Source organism: Notolepis coatsorum, assembly GCF_963971535.1.
Source record: "Notolepis coatsorum genome assembly, chromosome: 16".
In the NCBI taxonomy this organism is placed as follows: Eukaryota; Metazoa; Chordata; class Actinopteri; order Aulopiformes; family Paralepididae; genus Notolepis; species Notolepis coatsorum.
Window position 1 is genome coordinate 108958013 of NC_140180.1, and position 22083 is coordinate 108980095.

Sequence of the window (22083 nt, forward strand, 5' to 3'; positions counted from 1 at the left end):
ATTTCAACGGTAGTCACAGTTGCACGAGGGTTTCGGACAGACAAACGCTAGGGTTTAAAAGCTTGGCGTTGCTAATAAACATTTTAAATAATTTTAATAAACTTGTCAGCTCAAAACGCTTGTCTTCCGGCTTTGGCTGCCTAGTGCGCCTGCGCTGTGATGGCAGCCAAAGCCGGAAGAAAAGCGTTTTGAGCAGCGTTGACAAGTTTATTAAAATTATTTTAAACGTTTATTAGCAACGCCAAGCTTTTAAACCCTAGCGTTTGTCTGTCCGAAACCCTCGTGCTACTGTGACTACCTTTGAAATATTACTGTGTGGGCGAAAAACTGTATGATTGCCCCGTCTATACCAAATCAAAACTGCCCTTGTTCCCGGTAGACATCCACTTTAAACACCTGATAATTACCACCTGATAAGTAAGGGATAAATAAAATAAAATAAATAAAATAAAATAATTGACCGACACAGAGTTTAAAATACCGAGCCGCTTCGGCGAGGTGTTTTAAACGTCAGTGAAGGTCAATTATTTTGCGACAATGATCGAGTATAGCTATACATTATCCCGCTTATTACATGGCTAACTTACTAACAATATACCTAATTCATTTTACATCGACTAGCAACACTGGTTCTGGCTGCGTTCTGGCTCCGCCCCCTGTCATCGCCGGCAGCAGAACACCGGCAGTGTCTAATTGCACTGAAACAGTGTGTGTCAGTGGGCTTGATTGCGAACAGCTGAGCACAGCGGTCATTATTGTCCCACAGCGGTCATTATTGTCTGATAATGACCGCTGTCGGGGGCTATTGACCAATCACAAGCAAGCATTTCGGCGAATGTGAAAACGCCATGTAATAATTATCATTAATCAGCTAACCATTAGGCCTACCATTTTCATACCAATAGGGGGAGCAATCATTCCAAATAACCAAAAAGATTCTGTTTCATTATAAATATATACACGACAATATAGAATAAGTTTAAATCTAAATATCAGCACATGGTCAAAAAGAAAATTTTTAAATAATAAGCAATATTATATGGCTACAACAGAACGTGACGGAATAGCAAACACAGCAGCACCAATCACATGAAAACGTATGTTAATCACAAATATGGTGAGGGACATTGGACAACTGTAAACGCACCTGTCTCATCAACATTTTCATTTGATTGGTGCTGCTGTGTTTGCAAACACACACAGAGCAACAAATTAACAACGTTTGTCCGAGATAAGCGACAGTTGTGATTGGAGGATCAAGAAAAGAGGGCAGGGTTTGAGATAGGTCCAATATTGATTGATTGAAAATTTTATTAACAGATTGCAGAATGGGTACAATACAGTACGGCTCAATACACACAATTGTTAAGGGGATGCAGACCAGAGAAAGACTTTCGTCTTGTTTACATCAGGGTCCCCCATTTTCAATTCATAACATTTATGACACACATACACAAGATAATGGAATACAATGCAATCAATGTATGGAATATCAGCCATTCTAGGGCTAACCAAAGGGCGACACGAACCAATATACATCTCCTAGCCTAGGGGCACACACTCTGGTGGTTTTCATAACCACCTGAACGGTTTTGGGTCAAATTAACTACTCCATAATATGCTTGGATCCCTTTGATGCTTGGATTTCACTATGCATTGAAAATGGGGGACCCTGATGTAAACAAGACAAACGTCTTTCTCATGGTGCCTGGTCACGTGTATGCTTTTACCAACGCAGTTGTGTTTCCGGGTTCCCGTTTTGCGCTCTGATTGGCCACTGACCTACACGCGTACGCCCCCCCTCGCTATCGCCTTTGGGGCGTGAGATATGAAGACAGATTTAAGTCTGCGACAACAACCCAATAATAAACACTCGAAACAGCTATTACCAGACAATTACAACAGCAGTGGTGCCTGCTTCAAATGTCACGTATTATAGGCTATAAGCCTGTGTAGATCTATTCGGAATAATAAACATATACACCCTCTAGCAAAACATGACACAATGTGATCCTATCTCCGATAGAGCGGCTGGTCGCAGAGACGCGAGTTGAACGAACACATCGGGAGGAGAATGAATGAATGAAAACTTTATTTAACAGATTGCAGAATGGGTACAATACAGTACGGCTCAATACACACAATTGTTACTGGGATGCAGACCAGAGAAAGACTTTTGTCTTGTTTACATCAGGTTCGTTCGTTCATTCATTCATTCATTCATTCTCCTCCCGATGTGTTCGTTCAACTCGCGTCTCTGCGACCAGCCGCTCTATCGGAGATGGGATCACATTGTGTCATGTTTTGCTAGAGGGTGGCGATGTTTATTATTCCGAATAGATCTACACGGGCTTATAGTCTATTTTATTTGACAGATTGCAGAATGGGTACAATACAGTAAAGCTCAATACACACAATTGTTAAGGGGATGCAGACCAGAGAAAGACTTTTGTCTTGTTTACATCAGGTTCGTTCGTTCATTCATTCATTCTCCTCCCGATGTGTTTGTTCAACTCGCGTCTCTGCGACCAGCCGCTCTATCGGAGATGGGATCACATTGTGTCATGTTTTGCTAGAGGGTGTACTGTATATGTTTATTATTCCGAATAGATCTACACGGGCTTATAGCCTATAATACGTGACATTTGAAGCAGGCACCACTGCTGTTGTAATTGTCTGGTAATAGCTGTTTCGAGTGATTATTATTGGGTTGTTGTCGCAGACTTAAATCGGTCTTCATATCTCACGCCCCAAAGGCGATAGCGAGGGGGGGGCGTACGCGTGTAGGTCAGTGGCCAATCAGAGCGCAAAACGGGAACCCGGAAACACAACTGCGTTGGTAAAAGCATACACGCTGCCTGGTCAGTGAAGTGGTAACACAGCTGGTGCCTGGTCAGTGAAGTGGTAACACAGCTGGTGCCTGGTCAGTGAAGTGGTAACATAGTGGTGGTCAGTGAAGTGGTAACACAGCTGGTGCCTGGTCAGTGAAGTGGTAACACAGTGGTGGTCAGTGAAGTGGTAACAGAGCTGGTGCCTGGTCAGTGAAGTGGTAACATAGTGGTGCCTGGTCAGTGAAGTGGTAACATAGTGGTGCCTGGTCAGTGAAGTGGTAACACAGTGGTGGTCAGTGAAGTGGTAACACAGCTGGTGCCTGGTCAGTGAAGTGGTAACACAGTGGTGCCTGGTCAGTGAAGTGGTAACACAGCTGGTGCCTGGTCAGTGAAGTGGTAACACAGTGGTGCCTGGTCAGTGAAGTGGTAACAGAGCTGGTGCCTGGTCAGTGAAGTGGTAACACAGTGGTGCCTGGTCAGTGAAGTGGTAACAGAGCCAACCGATGACAAGCTAGCAGCTCGTCTTGAAGGGAAGGACACGTCACTCGTGAGCCAGGAGACAATATCACTGGTTATTATTCTTCCTCTACAGCAAACATATGACCGATATTCAGACTGATACCCGTAACGTTACACATACAGTGTGCAAAAGGTGACCAGCTGATTATAGCGTGTAAACCAAAACCCAAATATCTGTACGCATTAATGTCAAGCCTGCTACTAGCTAGAGCCAGCTGTTAGCATGTCGGCTAGGCTAACTGTTAGCCTATAGCCGACATGCTAACAGCTGGCTCTAGCTTTAGCTGCTTCAGAGATGAAGAGCTTCTCTCTATTCTGCAGCACAACGACAACAAGCCGTGTTGGTTTCGAGAGAGACGGCGAACAAACATGAAGCCCTACTTTTGCTGACCGCCTTCAGGGCCCTGGTAAAGTCCCCGTTCTGCCCACAGCGGTTGACTTCGGTCCACAGCGACGCCACGGAGCCTCCAGCGCTGCTCGCCATCTTGCTGCGTGGGTCTTCTGCTGCTGCGACCCGGAAGCAGAAGGTGCTCCTCTTCCGGTGTCGATGAAACCACAAACAACCCGACGAGCGTCAAACAAAAATAATGTATAATAATAATAATAATAATAATAATAATAATAATAATAATAATAATAATAATAATAATAATAATAATAATAATAATAATAATAATAATAATAATAATAATAATAATAATAATAATAATAATAATAATAATAATAATAATAATAATAATAATAATAATAATAATAATAATAATAATAATAATAATAATAATAATAATAAACATTACATGGGGTAGTTGGAGAGATAGATAAATTACGTTTCACATGATAGATACAATTAAATAAAATAGCTGGACATAATAACAAATCACACAGAAAATTACATGAATGAATGAATGAATGAATGAATGAATGAATGAATGAATGAATGAATGAATGAATGAATAAATGAATGAATGAATGAATGAATGAATGAATGACAACTTTATTTAACAGATTGCAGAATGGGTACAATACAGTACGGCTCAATACACACACTTGTTAAGGGGATGCAGACCAGAGAAAGACTTTTGTCTTGTTTACGTTATCAGGGTCCCCCAGTTTCAATTCATATTGACATGTATGACATACTCAACATACATGACATTTATGGCATAGGGACATATAGGTATTAGTACTGATACATTTGTGACATATGCGGTATCCAAATATACAGTACTGTTACTCATAGATCCTGACAGAGTATATACATAGCATATGATGGGGAGGGGACTGTACATTAGGAGGGGGTGGGTGGGAGAGAAATATACATCCGGTGGTGAGGAGACTGTACATTTGGAGGGGGTGGGTGGGTGGGTGGGAGAGAAATATACATACGGTGGGGAGAGAATATATACATGCGGTGGGGAGGAGACTGTCTATTAGGAGGGGGTGGGGGTGGGGGGTTTGGACATTTACGGTGGCCGCAGTTTAGAATTGCAGCCTCCCGTAGGTGCTCTTTAAGAGTGGTTTTGAATGTGGGTAGGGATTCACATTCCTTTACAGCTTTGGGTAGGGCGTTCCACATTGATGTGGCATAATTGCGAAACGTGTTTAGTCCCTTGTTTGAGCCGAATCTGGGTTTAACATGATTTGTTGAGCTTCCTCTGGTGTTGTGGTCGTGGTATTCACTGACCTTTGGGTATTTTGACATGTACATGGGTACCTTAGTCGTATAGTGTATCTTGTAGACCAGGCCCATTGCAAGTTGCTGTACTCTGTCGTCTACTCTAAGCCATCCTAGTGTAGCAACCTAAATATGTCTGGCTATTATTCAGATTGGCTAACGTAATCTTTTGCATTCCCTGTGTTCACAAGGACATTGTAACCAGTTGTCCGCCCTTGATCATACCTGCCCGGACATGGACAAATAACGTGCAGTTCTCTTTGATCACCCCGCCCTGAATATGTAAGGGATAATGTATAGCTACGAGGTCATTGTCGCAAAATAATTGACCGACACAGAGTTTAAAATACCGAGCCGCCTCGGCGAGGTGTTTTAAACGTCAGTGAAGGTCAATTATTTTGCGACAATGATCGAGTATAGCTATACATTATCCCGCTTATTACATGGCTAACTTACTAACAATATACCTAATTAATTTTACATCGACTCGCAACACTGGTTCTGGCTCCGCTCGTCGCTCCGCCCCCTGTCATCGCTGGCAGCTTCCCCAGCAGCCGGCAGTGTCTGATTGCACTGATGTCAGTGGGCTTGATTGTGAACAGCTGCGCACAGCGGTCATTATTGTTCCACAGAGGTCCGTTATCGGGTAATATCGGACCTCTGACGCGCTATTGACCAATCACAAGCAAGCATTTCGGCGAATGTGAAAACGCCATGTAATAAGGATTATTAACTTGCTGCCCTTTGATCCTCCTCTTCTAAACTTGGGCGTTTCATAGCGGGATAGGATTACAGGTGCCGGCAGGGGGCGGTGGTGGAAGGCTGGGCAGAGAGGAGATCAGACGAGCAAGAAGGGAGTTCAACGTGGAGTGGAGCACAGAGGAAGCTCTCTTCGGCGTTGGACACAGACAAGGACAAGCGAGCGTGCGAGGAATATACTCTGCTACCAAACGGGTTATTCCAGAAATACATGCGATAGTTGAGCGGTTGATTAATGTGCCGGATAAAGGAATAGGCTCTGCTACAAAACGGGTTATTCCAGAAATATCTGCGGTAGCTTAGCGTTTGATTCGTGTGCCAGAGACACTGTGAAGGGCGGCTTCACCCGGCGAGGAGAGCCGAAGACCAGGTGATAGACATTGGTCACCTCGCGGTAGCTGTGTATATAGGCGTCATAGTAGGAGGGTGCAATACGACCCGCAGTTTAGTTGTGTTTAGGACAGTACTACAGTTTAGCATGCGCGATGGCCCATCTCTTCAGCCCAGCAGAGGACGCCATTACACTGCACGTTGCTCCAGCCTCTTCAAGCCGTTGCCCGCAGCATCTGCCCCAGCGCCTACCCCGCCCGCCGGCTGTTATCGCGGGATCTCCGTCTGCCATCTTAGCATCCGGACTAGTGGTGCTAAGATTGGGCCCCATCTTGGATAAGTATCAGAGGTGCCCTGAGTGTTGAAACGTGTTCAGTAGACAGTCTACGGTGGGGAGCGAGCTCTATGGGAGTGAAGATAAATGGTGCATTGAATGCACACTGGAGAGCAGTGTAAAAGGGGCGCCCCAAACATTTCAAGCCGGCTCTAGATAGGTTTTATTTGCTAACTGTGGGCCCACTTTTAATTTCTTTTGAGTGTAATAACATGTGTGTTCTTTTATAAAATTCCCATTGAACTCCTTTACTTTTTACCTGGTTCTCCCCTACCGCAAAGCGGAGCAGTAGATAACCCTTAAAGGGAAGAGGTTCTTACTGTGTCTGTAATATAGAGAGAGCACAAGGTGCCCATTGTGGGAAGAGCTTTCAGTGTGGGAAAAGCTTTCTGTGTGGGAAGAGCTGTCAGTGTGGGAAGAGCTTTCAGTGTGGGAAGAGCTGTCAGTGTGGGAAGAGCTTTCAGTGTGGGAAGAGCTTTCAGTGTGGGAAGAGCTTTCAGTGTGGGAAGAGCTGTCAGTGTGGGAAGAGCTTTCAGTGTGGGAAGAGCTTTCAGTGTGGGAAGAGCTGTCAGTGTGGGAAGACCTTTCATTTTGGGAATAACTTTCCTCCATGTGTATTGTAGAGCGAGAGCACTAGGTGCCAGTGAGGAGATAGCTTTTCCAATTGAGTAATACCCATGTAAAGTGAACCAAGTTATATAAAAGGAGACGTAAATGGGAACACTGTGTGTGAGTCTTTAATGTGCACTTTGCCTAACCCTTTTCTCTCCGGGTAATGATCATCATTATTTAACCCTTCCCCACCCCTGTTTCTAGTTCATGTTAACGGCCTCTACAGGTCATTACGGAAGGGTACTGCTTTGGGGAGCGAAAACATTATTCATCTTACTGCCATCAGGTGTGGGAGGGCTCAGGAAGTATTGGTGGAAGTGGGGGTCTGTGGGGAGCTACTGCTGATCGCCCTGGAGGGCCAGAAGGACCAGAGTACCATCCCTAGGTCAGTGAATCCTAGGCCCCATCCGCTCCTGCTGTTGGACCCCCACTTTGACGTTCCTGGCCTAAAGTCGGGGATCCAGTTAGACCCAGTTCTGCTGCGTCCCGCTACCAGGTGGCCGTGTACAACCACTCCCATAAAGCAGGGATAATCCACCCTGCTACACTAGGTTGTCAAAGTGTGCAGGGGTGAGGTGGGTTCTAGGGGTAAGGTCAAAGTCTGACTAGTTTGTTTTGTGATGTTTGTAATCTTGTTTTTAGCGCCTTTGAGGTGCTTTGGTACCATGAGGTGCAAGCATAGTCATAGTACCCTTGAATGAGTGCTCCTGCCAGGGTCTTCAGGGTATTCTTGTTTACCAGAGAGGAGATCCGGTACAAGAATCTAGTTTGTTGGTTGACTTTTTTTATTACATTGGATGCCATTTTGTCACAGGAAAGATTTGCCTCTAGGATGGAACCCAGGTAGGTAATTTCATCTTTCCTTGTGACAATATTGTCACCCACTGTAACTGAGAAGCCGTCGGTCTTGCTGAGTTTGTTATTTGAACCGAAGAGAATGGATAGTTTGTTATCAGCGAGCCATATGCAGATTTTGCCTAGTTCCGAGCTGAGGGTTTTTTCAACCTGCAACTTGTTCTTGTCAGAGACCAGCAGGGCTGAGTCGTCCGCAAACAGGAACAAGTTGCAGTCACAAGCTGACGACATGTCATTTGCATAAATTAGGAACAGTAGCGGTCCTAGTATGCTTCCTTGTGGAACACCACAGCTCACTGTGAGGGGGGGAGGGATAGAGTACCGTTTACCTTCACCATCTGTTCTCTCCCCTCCAGGTAGGATTGCATCCAGCTCACTGATAAACTATCAAAACCAATTGCTTTTAGCTTGTCAATCAGAATGGAGTGATTGACAGTGTCGAAGGCCTTTTGTAGGTCCAGCCTGACCATACCGCAGTATTTGCCCGCGTCCACCTCTTGTTTGATGTGGTCGTTCAAATAGAAAAGGCATGTGTCAGTGGAGTGGGATGTTCTGAAGCCAGATTGGAATTCGTAGATTAGATTTTTTCCCGCCAGGTACTTTTCGACCTGTTCATAGACAATTTTCTCCATGACTTTCGAGATGGAGGTAAGAATAGAAACAGGGCGGTAGTTGCCTGGGTCTAATTTGCTGCTCTTTTTGTGCAGAGGGGTCACTCTCGCAATTTTGAAGTCCTTGGGGACGTGTCCCTGTTTTATGGAGAGGTTTATTATGTGTGTGATGACTGGGGTGATGGCGGCGGCTGCGTCTCTGAGGAATTTGGAGGGGATGTTGTCATGGCCAGTGGCCTTGTTAGGTTGGAGGGCGCTCAGTTTTTTGAGTACCTCATCTGTTGTTACCATTTCTAGTTTGAAGTCGTCTTTGCGGACCCCTAGGTTTTTGTAGTATTCTACTATGTGTTCTACCCCATAATGCCCTCAGTGGGAGGGTAGTTTATTTACAAGTGTTGTGGTTATGTTTGTGAAAAAGATGTTTAAGTAATTGGCTACATCCAGCTTGTCTGTGATGAGTGTGTTGTCCGTTTTTATGTTTATGTTTGAGAATCTGGTTTTAAGTTTTTTACTGCAGCCTAGTTGATTATTGAGTAATTTCCAAAGTTCACATGGTTTGTTTTTGTTTTCCTCAGTTTTGTCATTGATGAAATATTTTTTTTGCGTTTTGATCATGGTGTTTACGTCATTTCTTAGTCTGTTTCTTTGAATTTTTTGTTCAACCACGTGGGCTTGGAGTTCACTGTTTGAGCTTTTGGAAAGCTTTGTCTGACTTTTATGAAGTTCCGAGCATTTCTTGTCTCTGGTTTTCATAGCGGCCAGTATTTCAGTGTGCATCCATGGCTCAGCGCGATTTTTAACCCTGGTGGTTCTTAGGGGTGCCATGTTGTTGAGTATTGTTGTGAATTTGGTTTTGAAACCAAGCCATGTTTCTTCAACCTGTGTACCACTGAGTTCATCTGACCAGTCCATGCTCTCCAGTTCTTGGTTAAAGGCCTCTCTAGAGTAGGTTTTAAGGTCTCTAGGTGTGACTGTTTTGTGACAGCCGGCCTTCTGTTTTAGCTTTTTGCGGGTACAGAAAATCATATAATGATCACTTAACCCGCATGCTATCACCCCTTTATTGGAGATCATGGACTTGTCAGAGGTCAAAATTAGGTCAATGGTGGTTTGTGTTGAATCACATACCCTTGTGGGTTATAGAATAGAATAGAATAGAATAGAATAGAATAGAATAGAATAGAAATACTTTTATTATCCCATGGGAAATTTGACACTGCAAATCGCTCAACATTTAAACATTTAGACAGGACAGGTCACAAATTAGAATAATAACACAAATCAAATCAAGTTGCCTAGGGTAAGAGTAGAGTAATAGAATAAAAATGAAATAAATATACAGTAAATAAATACAGTAAAAATATACTGAGCATGGGGAAGGGGGGGGGGTATAGGTAGTAAAAACAACACAGCAGTGTAAACAAATTGGTCAATATAATTAACTATCTAACTAAATGAAATATATATTCACAGTATTCACAGTGTCACATAAGGTGCAGTATGCATCAGATAGTGTTATTGTCCTCCTTGGGTTCCTATTAGTCCTAGGTCAATGTCTGGCAGCCGTCGTTGCCCCCTGTTTTGGAGCCTGGAGGCCGCTAGTCGCGGCCTCCGGCCACTATTGAGCTGCCGCTCTGTGCTCAGTGATGCAGTGAGGCACAGTGATGCATTGTATAGTCTGATGGCTGTTGGAATGAAGGACTTCCTGTGCCGTTCAGTGCTGCATTTGGGTAGTGTGAGCCTAGCACTGAACATGCTCCTCCTGTCAGCCAAGTCTGTGTATAGTGGGTGGGTGGGGTTTTCCCTGATGGCCTGGAGCAGGGGTCGGGAACCTATGGCTCGCGAGCCATATATGGCTCTTCTGGTGACAGCATATGGCTCCCAGAAATATTTGAGTAAAAAAAAATAAAAAATAAAAAAAAAACGTTTTTTTTTTTTTTTTTATAATACTTGTGATATTTCTTAATAATACTGTGTCATTTTAAAGTAAACAGAATTAGTTTTGAAGATACAGCTAATAGTATCTGTAGCTGAAGATATAGCGAGCAGAGCTGGCGAGGGAACACAAGTGGACAGAAATTAAAAATATTCAACCTGAAGACCAGCTGATTCTTAAAACTTGGAACGAGCTTCCTGTGACATACCACACAATGCAGCGTGAGTATTGCCGTATTGACCATGTTTGGCTCTACATATGCATGTGGGCAGTCATTCTCGCATATGAGGAACATTAAGACCAACCTACGCTCACGTTTAACTGATGGAAGCCTCAACGCCTGCATGAAGCTCAACCTCACCACGTATGAACCAGATTACAAGGCCATCAGCAAAACCATGCAGCACCAGAAGTCGCATTAAAAGTAAGACATATTTAATTTATTATATGTTAAAAATACTATATGGCTCTCAATGAAATATATTTAGAAATATTTGGCTTTTATGGCTCTCTCAGTCAAAAAGGTTCCTGACCCCTGGCCTGGAGCTTAGCAAGGCTCCTCCTCTCCGCCACCCTCGCTAGAGAGTCCAGCTCCACCCCAACCACGCTGCTGGCCTTCCTGACCAGCTTATCCAGCCTGGTTGTGTCCCCTGCTCTCAGTCCGCTGCCCCAGCAGGTCACAGCGTACAAAAAGGCGCCCGCCACCACCGACTCATAGAACATCCTCAACATCCTTGTACAGACATTGAAGGATCTCAGCCTTCTGAGGAAGTAGAGTCGGCTCTGGCCCTTCTTGTACAGTGCCTCTGCATGTTTTGACCCGTTCAGTTTGTTGTCGATGTGCACACCGAGGTATTTGTACACCTAAACCATCACATCAACTCCCCTGATGGAAACGGGGGTCACAGGTGCACTCCTCCTCCTCCCCAGCTCCACAACCAGTTCCTTGGTCTTCGCCACATTTAGCTGCAGGTGGTTTTTATCGCACCATGTGACGAAGTCCACTACCAGTTCCCGGTATTCCCTCTCGTCACCGTCCTTTATACATCCCACTATCGCAGAGTCATCAGAAAACTTCTGAAGGTGGCAGGACTCTGACCGATAGTGGAAGTCGTTGGTGTAGACAGGGTTGGGTGATTAGCTGGCTGAAACCGTGCAGATCAGAAAACCTACTGAAGGCCCTGAAGACGGGTGCTGCTTTACGCAGCATATCCGTGTTCCAGTCCCCAATAAGATTTTTTTCTACACCCTGAATTTGGTATCTTTGTGTATATACACACAGACGCCACCTCCATATTGATTCCTATCCCTCCGGACTATTGAGTAGTTTTCGATTTCAATCTCTGGAGCCTGTACAGATGAGTCTAGCTTTGTTTCTGTGAAACACAATATGTTTGCCTTCCCGTAACTAACTTAACATAACTTACTTTGTTTTAACGGATGCATTTTTAGGAACATTATCATTAAAGGTGACTATGACATCAGCACAAATGTTCTAGAATGTTCGGGCGGAACTAATGTTCCTAACAATAGCTCCGTGGGTGAATTATGTACCATTACAATCACTACACTGACTATAGATAACATTAAGCCACTAGGTGTCGCACTAGAGCACCAGCATGTCATTTATCCAATCAGGTTTGATTGAATTGATTGAAAATTGTATTAACAGATTGCAGAATGGGTACAATACAGTACGGCTCAATACACACAATTGTTAAGGGGATGCAGACCAGAGAAAGACTTTAGTCTTGTTTACATCAGGGTCCCCCATTTTCAATTCATCATAACATATATGACACACCTGACAATGTCCTAGGACAGTTTAATTGGGGGAGAGACAGACAGACAGACAGACACAGAGACAGAGACAGAAAGACACACAGAGAGAGAGAGAGAGAGAGAGAGAGAGAGAGAGAGAGAGAGAGAGAGAGACACAGAGAGAGAGACATAGAGAGAGAGATAGACACAGAGAGAGAGAGAGACACAGCGAACAGGCTCTTGGAATGGGTGTCTTACACACACTTCTGCAGTCCCTCCCGCCGTCCCTCTCTCTCTCTCTCTCTCTCTCTCTCTCTCCCTCTCTCTCCCTCCCTCTCCTCGCTAGTTCTCTGCCTGTCAAACCCCGTTTGAGGAAGTGTCGGGTTACACTATGCCTACGTCCCGACACACACGCAGTCAAGTTTGTGTATGTTTGTGTCCCCAACGAGGGAGAGAGATGGCGCACACACATTACACACACTTCTGCCCGCCCGCCGTCCCTCTCTCTCTCTCTCTCTCTCTCTCTCTCTCTCTCTCTCTCTCTCTCTCTCTCTCTCTCTCTCTCTCTCTCTCTCTCTCGCTCATTCTCTGCCTGTGAAAACCCGTTTGAGGAAGTGTCGGGTTACACTGCACTACAACCATAGAGGGGGCGTTACTGCAGATCAATGCTATGTCGACGTCACAGAAACCGTCAAATCAGAAGTTTAGTTGAGTGAGGGAAGATCTCGTGAACTCGAGACTAGACTGATGAGTCAATATGGTAATAATTAGAGACACAGACCCATTGATACTAACCTGTATTACTATAAACACAGAAAAAAGGCATTTATAATGCATGTCCCCTTTAAATCAACTTTCCAGCCCCCTGTCAACTGTCAAATGATGTCAACTGTCAACCTGAATTAACATTCAGTATGCAATATGGTCTGATATTAACATTCAGTATTCAATAGTGTCTGATTCAATATTAACATTCAGTATTCAAGTAGAACAGCTAGCTAGCCATTGTGGACACTCACCTTTCCACAGCAAAACGGTAGGCAAGGCACCTTGGTTGAGAAATGTTTCAGTCTATATGTGTTGTAGGATAGACAGTCTATCTATCCTGTCTCAAGATGCACAATGGCATCATGAGTTAATATAGCCCAACATTTTAAGTAAATTAAATCAATTTCCCTTGTGAAATTGAGTTCTACTTGCAAAAAAAAATTGGGCTATATTAACTCATGATTTGGCATGTTATTACTAAATCCAACACATTTTAACTGTTATTATTAATAACATGCACTTAAGTTTTTGGTTTAAATTTAGTTCACTTATTCAATCAATTTTAATCAAACTTATGTGATTAAAATCTATTCAATATATGACGTGTCCCTTTGTTGCCTTAATTTTTTTAAGTAAATCTATTCAATTATATGAAGTTTCCCTTAGTTAACTTAATTTTTTTAAGTAAAAAAATTGCAATTTCGAAATTTACTGTGTACATACACATTATTTACAACACATGGCAATTCTTATTTACCTGCTCTAATGAATAATGCAAATGTGTTTTAATTGGCATTATAGGACTTCAATAACACTGAATGTCACTGTTCCCATAATTTCTTCATTTCTATACCCAATATCATGTCTTCTTGCGGTGCTTGGTTTACTTGAATTGGGTCAACAGATTACCATGCATATTAAAAAGAATACCAGGTAAACATGTATTATGCTAAATCAAAACATTTTATTGCAAGTTTATTGCAAGTTTAAACATAAAAATTAAGCACAACATAACCCCACACCCCCCACTTGACCTTGCCTCCCCTCACCCCCACCCCAACACTTGACCTTTCTTAAGCCAGTAGCTTATTCTTGAGGTTGGTCACTTTTGGAGACAGCCTTGTCCAATCCAGCTCCAGGAAGAGTTTCTGGAAGACTTCGAATGTGTACCTGAGACCAAAGAGAGGAAGAAAACCAATGTCAGGTGCTTAAAATGAAATGGACAACAGTCTCACAACATTGTAAATGCCCCAACACTTGACCTTGCCTCACCCCGCAAGGTAAAGTGTACACAAGGTGCACATTATAAACAAACTGTTCTGTGCCAATATTCAAAACCATGAAGCCTCTCCGCTCAAATGAGTATGGCTATTTGGACAAATCTGAGATGAAACAACTACTTACAGTAACCGGATCACTGAAACTCACATTTAACCAAAACTTGAAGGAAACAATGTTATTTTTGACAGTGACTTTTCCCTTTCACTCTGCAAGGGTCACCTTTCTTACCAGTATCTTATTCTTGAGGTTGGTCACTTTTGGAGACAGCCTTGTACAATCCAGCTCCAGGAAGAGTTTCTGGAAGACTTCGAATGTGTACCTGAGATCAAAGAGAGGAAGAAAACCAAAGAAAATGGCATAAATAATACAGGTTCACTCAAGGTAGGTTAGAAAAATGTAAAGGCCTTTAATTCTGTGTACCTTAGTTCCTTGGGATAGGCAAGATTCACTGCATATGCCAACCCAACTAGCCTGGAGCAAGCCCATGGGAAATTACCCAGAGCAGTCAGAACCTTCACGCCCTCTATGACGATACCGATGTCGTCGGGACCCTCTGATGTTTCCTTCTTGATCGTGTAGATTTTTGTTGTTTGTACAGCAAGGTCCTGCGACACACCATCTCCATCAGCATCCTGAAAGGGCAAGAAACTTTAGACTGTACAGCCACAGGAGAAGGTCCTATAATTGAACATCTCCCAAATTCCTTCCTTCCAACCTTTGGACAAGAAAACCAATGGCCGTATTCACAAAACATCCTCAGGCTTAAAGTTGCCCCCAACCCTTTTCTCTATTTTAACATGTGCTTCAACTTACATCATACTCCTTTAAGAGCTGATCTGTAGATTCCCCAAGGTACATCACCAAGCCCCGAATGGCAACATCTCTGGTGATGTTGATGCTCGGAGCCTGAAATGACACAAATAATCATTATTCTTCAGTATATTGCAGTGTGGAGGATGTGAGCAACTGCATCAACTGTGGGCCTATGGATGCCTTTACCTACTTCCTTACTGTTCATTGACTAGTTCAGCTTTTAACACCATAACCCCCCATACTAGTCACCAAATTCGGGGACATTCACATATTTTCAGAGTACATAATTATGAAATGAGTTTGTGTTTTGTCGTCTCACGCACACACGTGTGTTGTGTGTAATTACCTTCCATGGTCCAGTAATTATTATTAGAACTCCGAGCACCAAAACTTTGCAATTGGTTATGAATCCAAACCAGTGGAGTTCTCAATAAGCTGGTCAAATAAGAGTCCATCTCAAAATAAACAGAAATGAACCAAATACAATTTGAAAACTATTTTCCAACCAGGTGCCCCACATTAACCAGCCGCCAACTGTGTATTTAAAAGGTCTGCAACTACAGAAAAGTCATTGAAGAGTACCTCAAGTAGGATAGCCTTCAACCTCATCCCCACGGCGCCACCCTTGGACTGGAAGAGGGCCAACAGCTTGGGAGTGTATTCATCCAGCTTGGACATGAACTGTGATTCAAGGTGCACCATTGTGATTCTTTGAAACTCATCCTGGAGCTGAAAGACAAAAAGGAACATTGAAGCCTCAAATGGTACAAGTACATTTCTAAAAACTGTATAACCATAAAATAAATAAAAACACAAAATCCATCCTCCTCACCATCACTGGCCTCTGGTAGGCCTACATCAGAATGGTCAACAGTCTGATTATGGTGACTCGCAAACACGTCTTGCTTAAAATCACTCAAAGAATAGCCTATATGGCTTGTTTTTGTGTTTGAGAAATGTATTGTATATATTTGTGCAAAAGTCACAACATTTAAATACACAAAAGACAGTTTTGTGCCTCTTCAGATGCCTTCCAATATGCTGAAAGTAGTCCTTCACTGTAGCTGTAGGACAATGGCGACTGCAAACTAAACACTTAAAATTAATAATTCCTGGCCTTGAACTTTCTCCTGCTGCATGGTATCTGGATAAATGTGTGCGAAGGGCACCCTGTGTTTTGAATGTGCAAGGACAACCGTCATGTAGACATGGCTAGGGTTGTGCACTACCGAATGTTGCGTGTTGTAGTCTGTAATGCTTCAGTAGATTCCTCCTTGTAGTAGACAATGATTTGCAGATCTTACAGTTCCACCTCATAGTCCAAGCCTAAGATAAGGAAAAAAGTCACTAATTTACATACCCAAGTAAATGGAAAATTGTGCCACTTCTACAAGAAATATTTGCATGTTCACAAAAAGAAAATAGGGAAATTACACCGTGTTGTGGCTGATAACGTTACAGCTTAGCTAGCACGATAGCTAGTTAGCAAGAACTGGTTGGCTAATATAGGCTAGCTAGCTAGCATGCGAGCCGACAGCATGGTGCCTGGCTGTTGCCACGTTTGAATCTTAACAGGTGGGTTACCGTGTCGGGCCCGTGCACTGAACCACCGGCGGCGATATAGGCGAGGCAGGCGAGGCAGTCGCCTCAGGGCCCGCGGGGGGGGGGGCCCGGGACTGAATGGAGTTCCCGTTCGTGGGACGTCTCTTGTTTCCCCGGGCCCTCCTATTCTTCCCGATTGTAGCCTAAAATAAATTAAAGAATGATGATTGCTGGGAAATGTTGTCTCTCCTGTTGTGCCTCCAGTGCAAAATCTGACTTGTTACTGGAGGACAACAACATTACCCAGAAATCAATGCGTCATTGCGTCATGAGACAATTTACCTGGCGCGGAAAACGAACAGCAGACAGGTCTGTCTCTTACAGCGAGTGAAATCATCAGTGAGTCAGTGAATGATCCATATTCCGCAACCATGACGCCTAAGCCTTACAAACATAAATGTGGCCGTCAAAAAAGAACCGACAAAAAAGAACAGGACGAGAAGAACGCAAAGCTACCTAAATTAGACGCATTTGTTATAAAAGTAACAGGGAAACAACCTGGTGCCGACGTTCCTCCTCCTCCTGACCCCCCATCCCCAACAACAACAAGCCCTTCAACACCACCGGATCACCCGACAACATGCCCGGCACGGACACTGCCTTCAGCCGCGGTGTGTCAACTACCATGCAGCAGCAGGTAACCTTGGACAGTCCCTAGGTTGTACATATTGTGTATACAATGCTAGAAGCTAACGTAGCTTAGCCCAGCCTGGTAGCTATTGTGCTAGCAACATGCCGGGACATAGCTTTCTAGCTGTCAATCTTGCCTCAGGGCCCGTGGGGCATTCCAACCGCCACTGCACTGAACACACACACAAGTCGCGGCACTTTGCGAGCGTCTAGAGGCTCTGGTTGCATTTTTCGCCCAACATATAAATACTGTTAGAAAGATCTATTTTTTGCCGTTCTTCTAATGCAACCTCACTCTACCAATTCCGTGCCTCGGTTCTCGAGTTACATGACGATGTCAGGCGAGCGTCTTTTTAGCAAGAACTGGTTGGCTAGTATAGGCTAGCTATAGCAAGCATGCAAGCCACAGACGCATTAGCGAACCAAGATAAGATAGTGAAGGGGGAGTCGGAATTGCATGTACTCTCCTACAACAGTCGGAAAAACATTTTCTCCTGAAATGTAAAACTTAATAGGCTACTTTTAGCAGCATGTTACATGAATAAAAACATAGTGGTACCAGACCAGGCTGCAGAAACAAATTAGTGGGGGGGCATAAAATGTTCTCGGGGGGGCACAATGGTTTTTCAACACAGGTTCCCTTTTATACTTTTCAGCTGGGACAACGGCGCTGTGGCTTGCTTGGCGCTGCCCACGGTGCTGAACTAAACAGCAGAGAGGCCATTGAAAAATCTAATTTCTCTCTATCTTAAGAACATTCACTTATACAAAAACAGACTGAACGGATATATATAACAGACCTGCTGGGGCAGCGGACTGAGAGCAGGGGACACAAACAGGATGGATAAGATAGCGTGGTTGGGGTGGAGCTGGACTCTAGCGAGGGTGGCGGAGAGGAGGAACCTTGCTAAGCTCCAGGCCATCAGGGAAAACCCCTCCCACCCACTACACACAGACTTGGCTGACAGGAGGAGCATGTTATAGGCTCACACTACCTAAATGCAGCACTGAACGGCACAGGAAGTCCTTCATTCCGACAGCCATCAGACTTTATACAATGCATCACTGTGCGTCACTGCATCACTGAGCACAGTGACAGTTACCATCTTCCTGGACTCTTAGTTTTTAAACAGCACTGTGCAATATTACACCTACTGTAGACTTCAGTATATTTTTACTGTATTTATTTACTGTATCTTTTATAAAAATGTTATTCTATTTCATTTAATTCTAGGCCATTTGTTTTGTTATTCTTATTCGTTACTTGTTCTGTCTAAATGTTTAATGTTGAGTGATTTGCAGTGTCAAATTTCCCTCAGGATAATACATTTCTAGGGGCGGCTACGTGGCGTAGTGGGCAAGGCGCTCGCCATGAATGACGGAGACGCTGGGCTTGCCTGTTCGAGCCCAGCGCTCCACATTGCTTTCAGTTTAGCTGGTCGTTCATACTAATACACATTGGCCGTATTAGGGGGTGGGAAACTGATGGGTGGGAAACTGATGGGTGGGGATCGGGCGTTGTGGACAGCGACTCCTACAGGTCGGTTGGTGCGCCTGCGCAGTAGAATCAGGAAGTGTCGGGGGCAGCGTGAGCCTCCCACGCGTTACTCCTCGCCACTGAGAGATCGAGCTGCGCAGGTGAAAAGATGCGACTGCTGTTACCTCAAGTACCGGAGGGGACTTGTGCTATGTATGACTTAGTCCACATTGCAGCCGGCTTGTGGGAGGCAAGAAACAGCGTTCGTGACAGGGGAGGGTTGAATTGGATGATATGAAATTGGGATGGGAGAAAATATAGAAAATGGGAGAAAAAGTGGATAAAAAAAAGGGATAATACATTTCTATTCTATTCTATTCTATATATTTGAAAAGTCTCCATTTATTCAACACTTCTGAATTCACTGACAAACTGAACGGAACTGACAAAAATAAGTGCATAAAAAAGCAAACAAAATTCCTCCACAGGCTACTCACCATCATTAGTAGAGCGGCAAGCGACGTTTGGGGACAGAGTGAAATCTTCTTAAAACACTGTCCCTCCACTCATTCTTGAACTTTTTTGTTAAGTCCTTCTCAAATGCCAACTGAATTAAATTGGCCTTGCGTCAATGAAGCATACTAAGGCGATGTTCTGTAAAGACGTTCTTGAGGGTAGAAAACGAATTCTCACAGAGTGCCGTGCTAGCTTCAGTAGTGTTGTTGTTGACATCAGTGCCCACTAGGGCTGTCCCCGACTAAGGATTTGGATAGTCGGCTTTGATTGAATTTTTTCTTTTTTTTCTTCTTTTTTTTTGACTCAGTGGGCGGGCCAGGCCCCCTAATGCCCGCCCATGGCGCCGGGTCTGAGTGGTACTGCATTCACTTGAGAACAGGCAACAGATTAAATGTACTCGTAATTATTACTCACCTGGGTCCGTGTGCATGTACCAGTGCCACACTTTTTTTTAGTGGAAAACATTTATAATAAAAAATAATATTAAAAAAAAATATATATATATATATATGTATAAAAAAATAAAAAATAAAAATGTATATTAATAATAATTAAAAAAAAAAATTCTGTCTATTACTAGTGAAGCACTGCCTCACTAGTAGTCATACAATAACCTCCACTGCCTGACATACAGATAGACAATACTGCTACATCTATACATTTATGACATACCAGATTTACAAATACAGTATTGTTTGTGATACAAAAAGAGTCTAAAAAAAGAGAGTCTCGTGTATTATTGGGTTAGGACATTTACTGCATTGGAGGGGGGGTTGGGTTAGGTCATTTACAGGGGCCAGTTTCGAATTGCCGTCTCCCGTAGGTGCTCTTTGAGAGTGGTTTTGAAAGTGGGAAGTGATTCACATTCCTTTAGAGCTGTGGGTAGGGCGTTCCACATTGATGTGGCATAATTGCGAAACGTGTTTAGTCCCTTGGCCGAATTTGGGTTTAACATGATTTGTGGAGCTCCCTCTGGTATTGTGGTCGTGGTATTCACTGACCTTTGGGAAGTATTTTGACATGTACATGTAGGTGCATTCCACATGGGGAAATAGGAAGTATAGGGTGGGGATACATGCACGCAACAACAACATTAATAATTTAGGACCAGAACATTTTTTAAATGATAAATTCATCAATCAATATATTTTTGGGAAAAGCGATTATTCTGCACCTTTCTAAAAGCTCTGTGGATGTATGACCCTTTAATAAATTTTTATCTATAGCACCTTTAACAGATGCAGCTAATTTAGGAACATTATTATTATCATCTATTGTGTGATGTTTCTTCTTGACTTGTACAAGAAGACGTGTACAGCCCATGGGGGCTATAGGGAGGTGTAGTCTGACGTCACTGGTTGTTCCACCCGTATAAGTATTTATCATTGGCAAAATGGATTATCGGCTATTGTAACAATTCTGCCGCATGAACATTGGCAAGCTTTCCATTTTGCACAAAATGAGTTCCCTTCTTTTTTTTAAACACATTTTTTTTTATTTACATTTATAGACAAACAACACTTCCATCCATTGGGCCAGGCCCAGTAGAGGAAAGGATAATTGCCTGCTATTTCCCATGCCATTGAGAGTCCCACCCCACGCCCACCGACCCCCCAACACACAGGGACCCACCGGGCAAAGCCCAGCCGCTCTGATCCCCCTGAGAGAAAACCCTCCCTCCCGCCCTCCTCCCCGAGAGACAGAACACCCCCATATCCTGGTCCACCATGCGTGGAGCCGAGCCCCCAGAGCCCCCACCGCCCCCGCCCGACCGCCAGGCCCCCGGCCCACGAGAACCCCAAGCCCAGGCCCACCGAAGGCCAAAGCACCACGCCTCAATGGCCCCCCGACCCCCTGCAACCCCAAGCCCGGTGCCCCCCCGGCCCGGTAACCAGACCGCCCCAGCCACGGCGGCCGAGGACCCCAGGAAACCCCACCCCCCCCCACACCAATCCCACAACACGCAAGGCCCCCCCTCCCCCGGGCCGAACCGCCACTGAACCCAGCCTGCCCATCTCTGTACCTCCCATGTCACCGACATCACCGCATACATTTATGAAAATAAAACTAACAACACAATAAGAAAAACTGACATGAATATAAATGGTTATATGGTTCGCACTCTTTCCCCGGTTGGCGGTTTGGAGGGGGATCAGCCCTCCCACTGGAGAAGCCCCCCCCAGAGACAGAGACACCCCCCAAAGGAGATTCTCCAAGCCTCTCTTCATGTCCAACATTTTGAATTCTTGTCCTTCATATTTGTCCATGTGCACATAATAATTTTTTTTTTTTTTTATAAATTCTTTTATTTTAATTTTTTTTTATTATCCTCAAACTAAATCCTCAATTTGCTAGCGGTCAGGTGGCATAGCGGAGATTGCACTCGTCACCAATGCAAGAGGCTGCGGTCTCGACTCGTGGAGTCAGCATTGCTTGGGGCCTGGAGCTGATCGCTATACTAACCCGTTTGGCTGGGTTAGGGGGAGGGCAGGTCATGGGTGGGGATCTGGCGTTGTGGACAGCGACGCCTACAGGTCAGGTCTGGGCGCTTGCTCAGCGAGTGGCAGCACTTGATGGAGGCAGCGTGCCCTCCCACGCGTTACACTTCACCAATGAGAGTCCTCGCTGCCAGGTGAAAAGAGAGTCACTGGCTGTCGCCGCGCGTATCGGAGGAAGCGTGCGGTAGACTTCAGGATTCCCTTGTACCGACCAGTAGGAGAACATGCGCATAACAAACAGGTAGGGTAGGGGGGGGGGGGGGGGGGGGGGGGGG

The 22083-nt window shown here is 44.3% G+C and overlaps 1 protein-coding gene across 1 annotated transcript in view; it reads right to left on the bottom strand.

Annotated features, from left to right (window-relative positions):
* The window catches only part of srp72 (signal recognition particle 72), a 38675-nt gene extending 34821 nt beyond the window's left edge, over positions 1 to 3854 (bottom strand). The window contains exon 1 of the mRNA XM_084331523.1: positions 3732 to 3854. Coding sequence (XP_084187649.1) covers positions 3732 to 3834 — 103 coding nt within the window. The 5' untranslated portion in view covers positions 3835 to 3854. The remainder of the gene's footprint in view (positions 1 to 3731) is intronic.
* Between the last annotated feature and the right edge of the window lie 18229 nt (positions 3855 to 22083).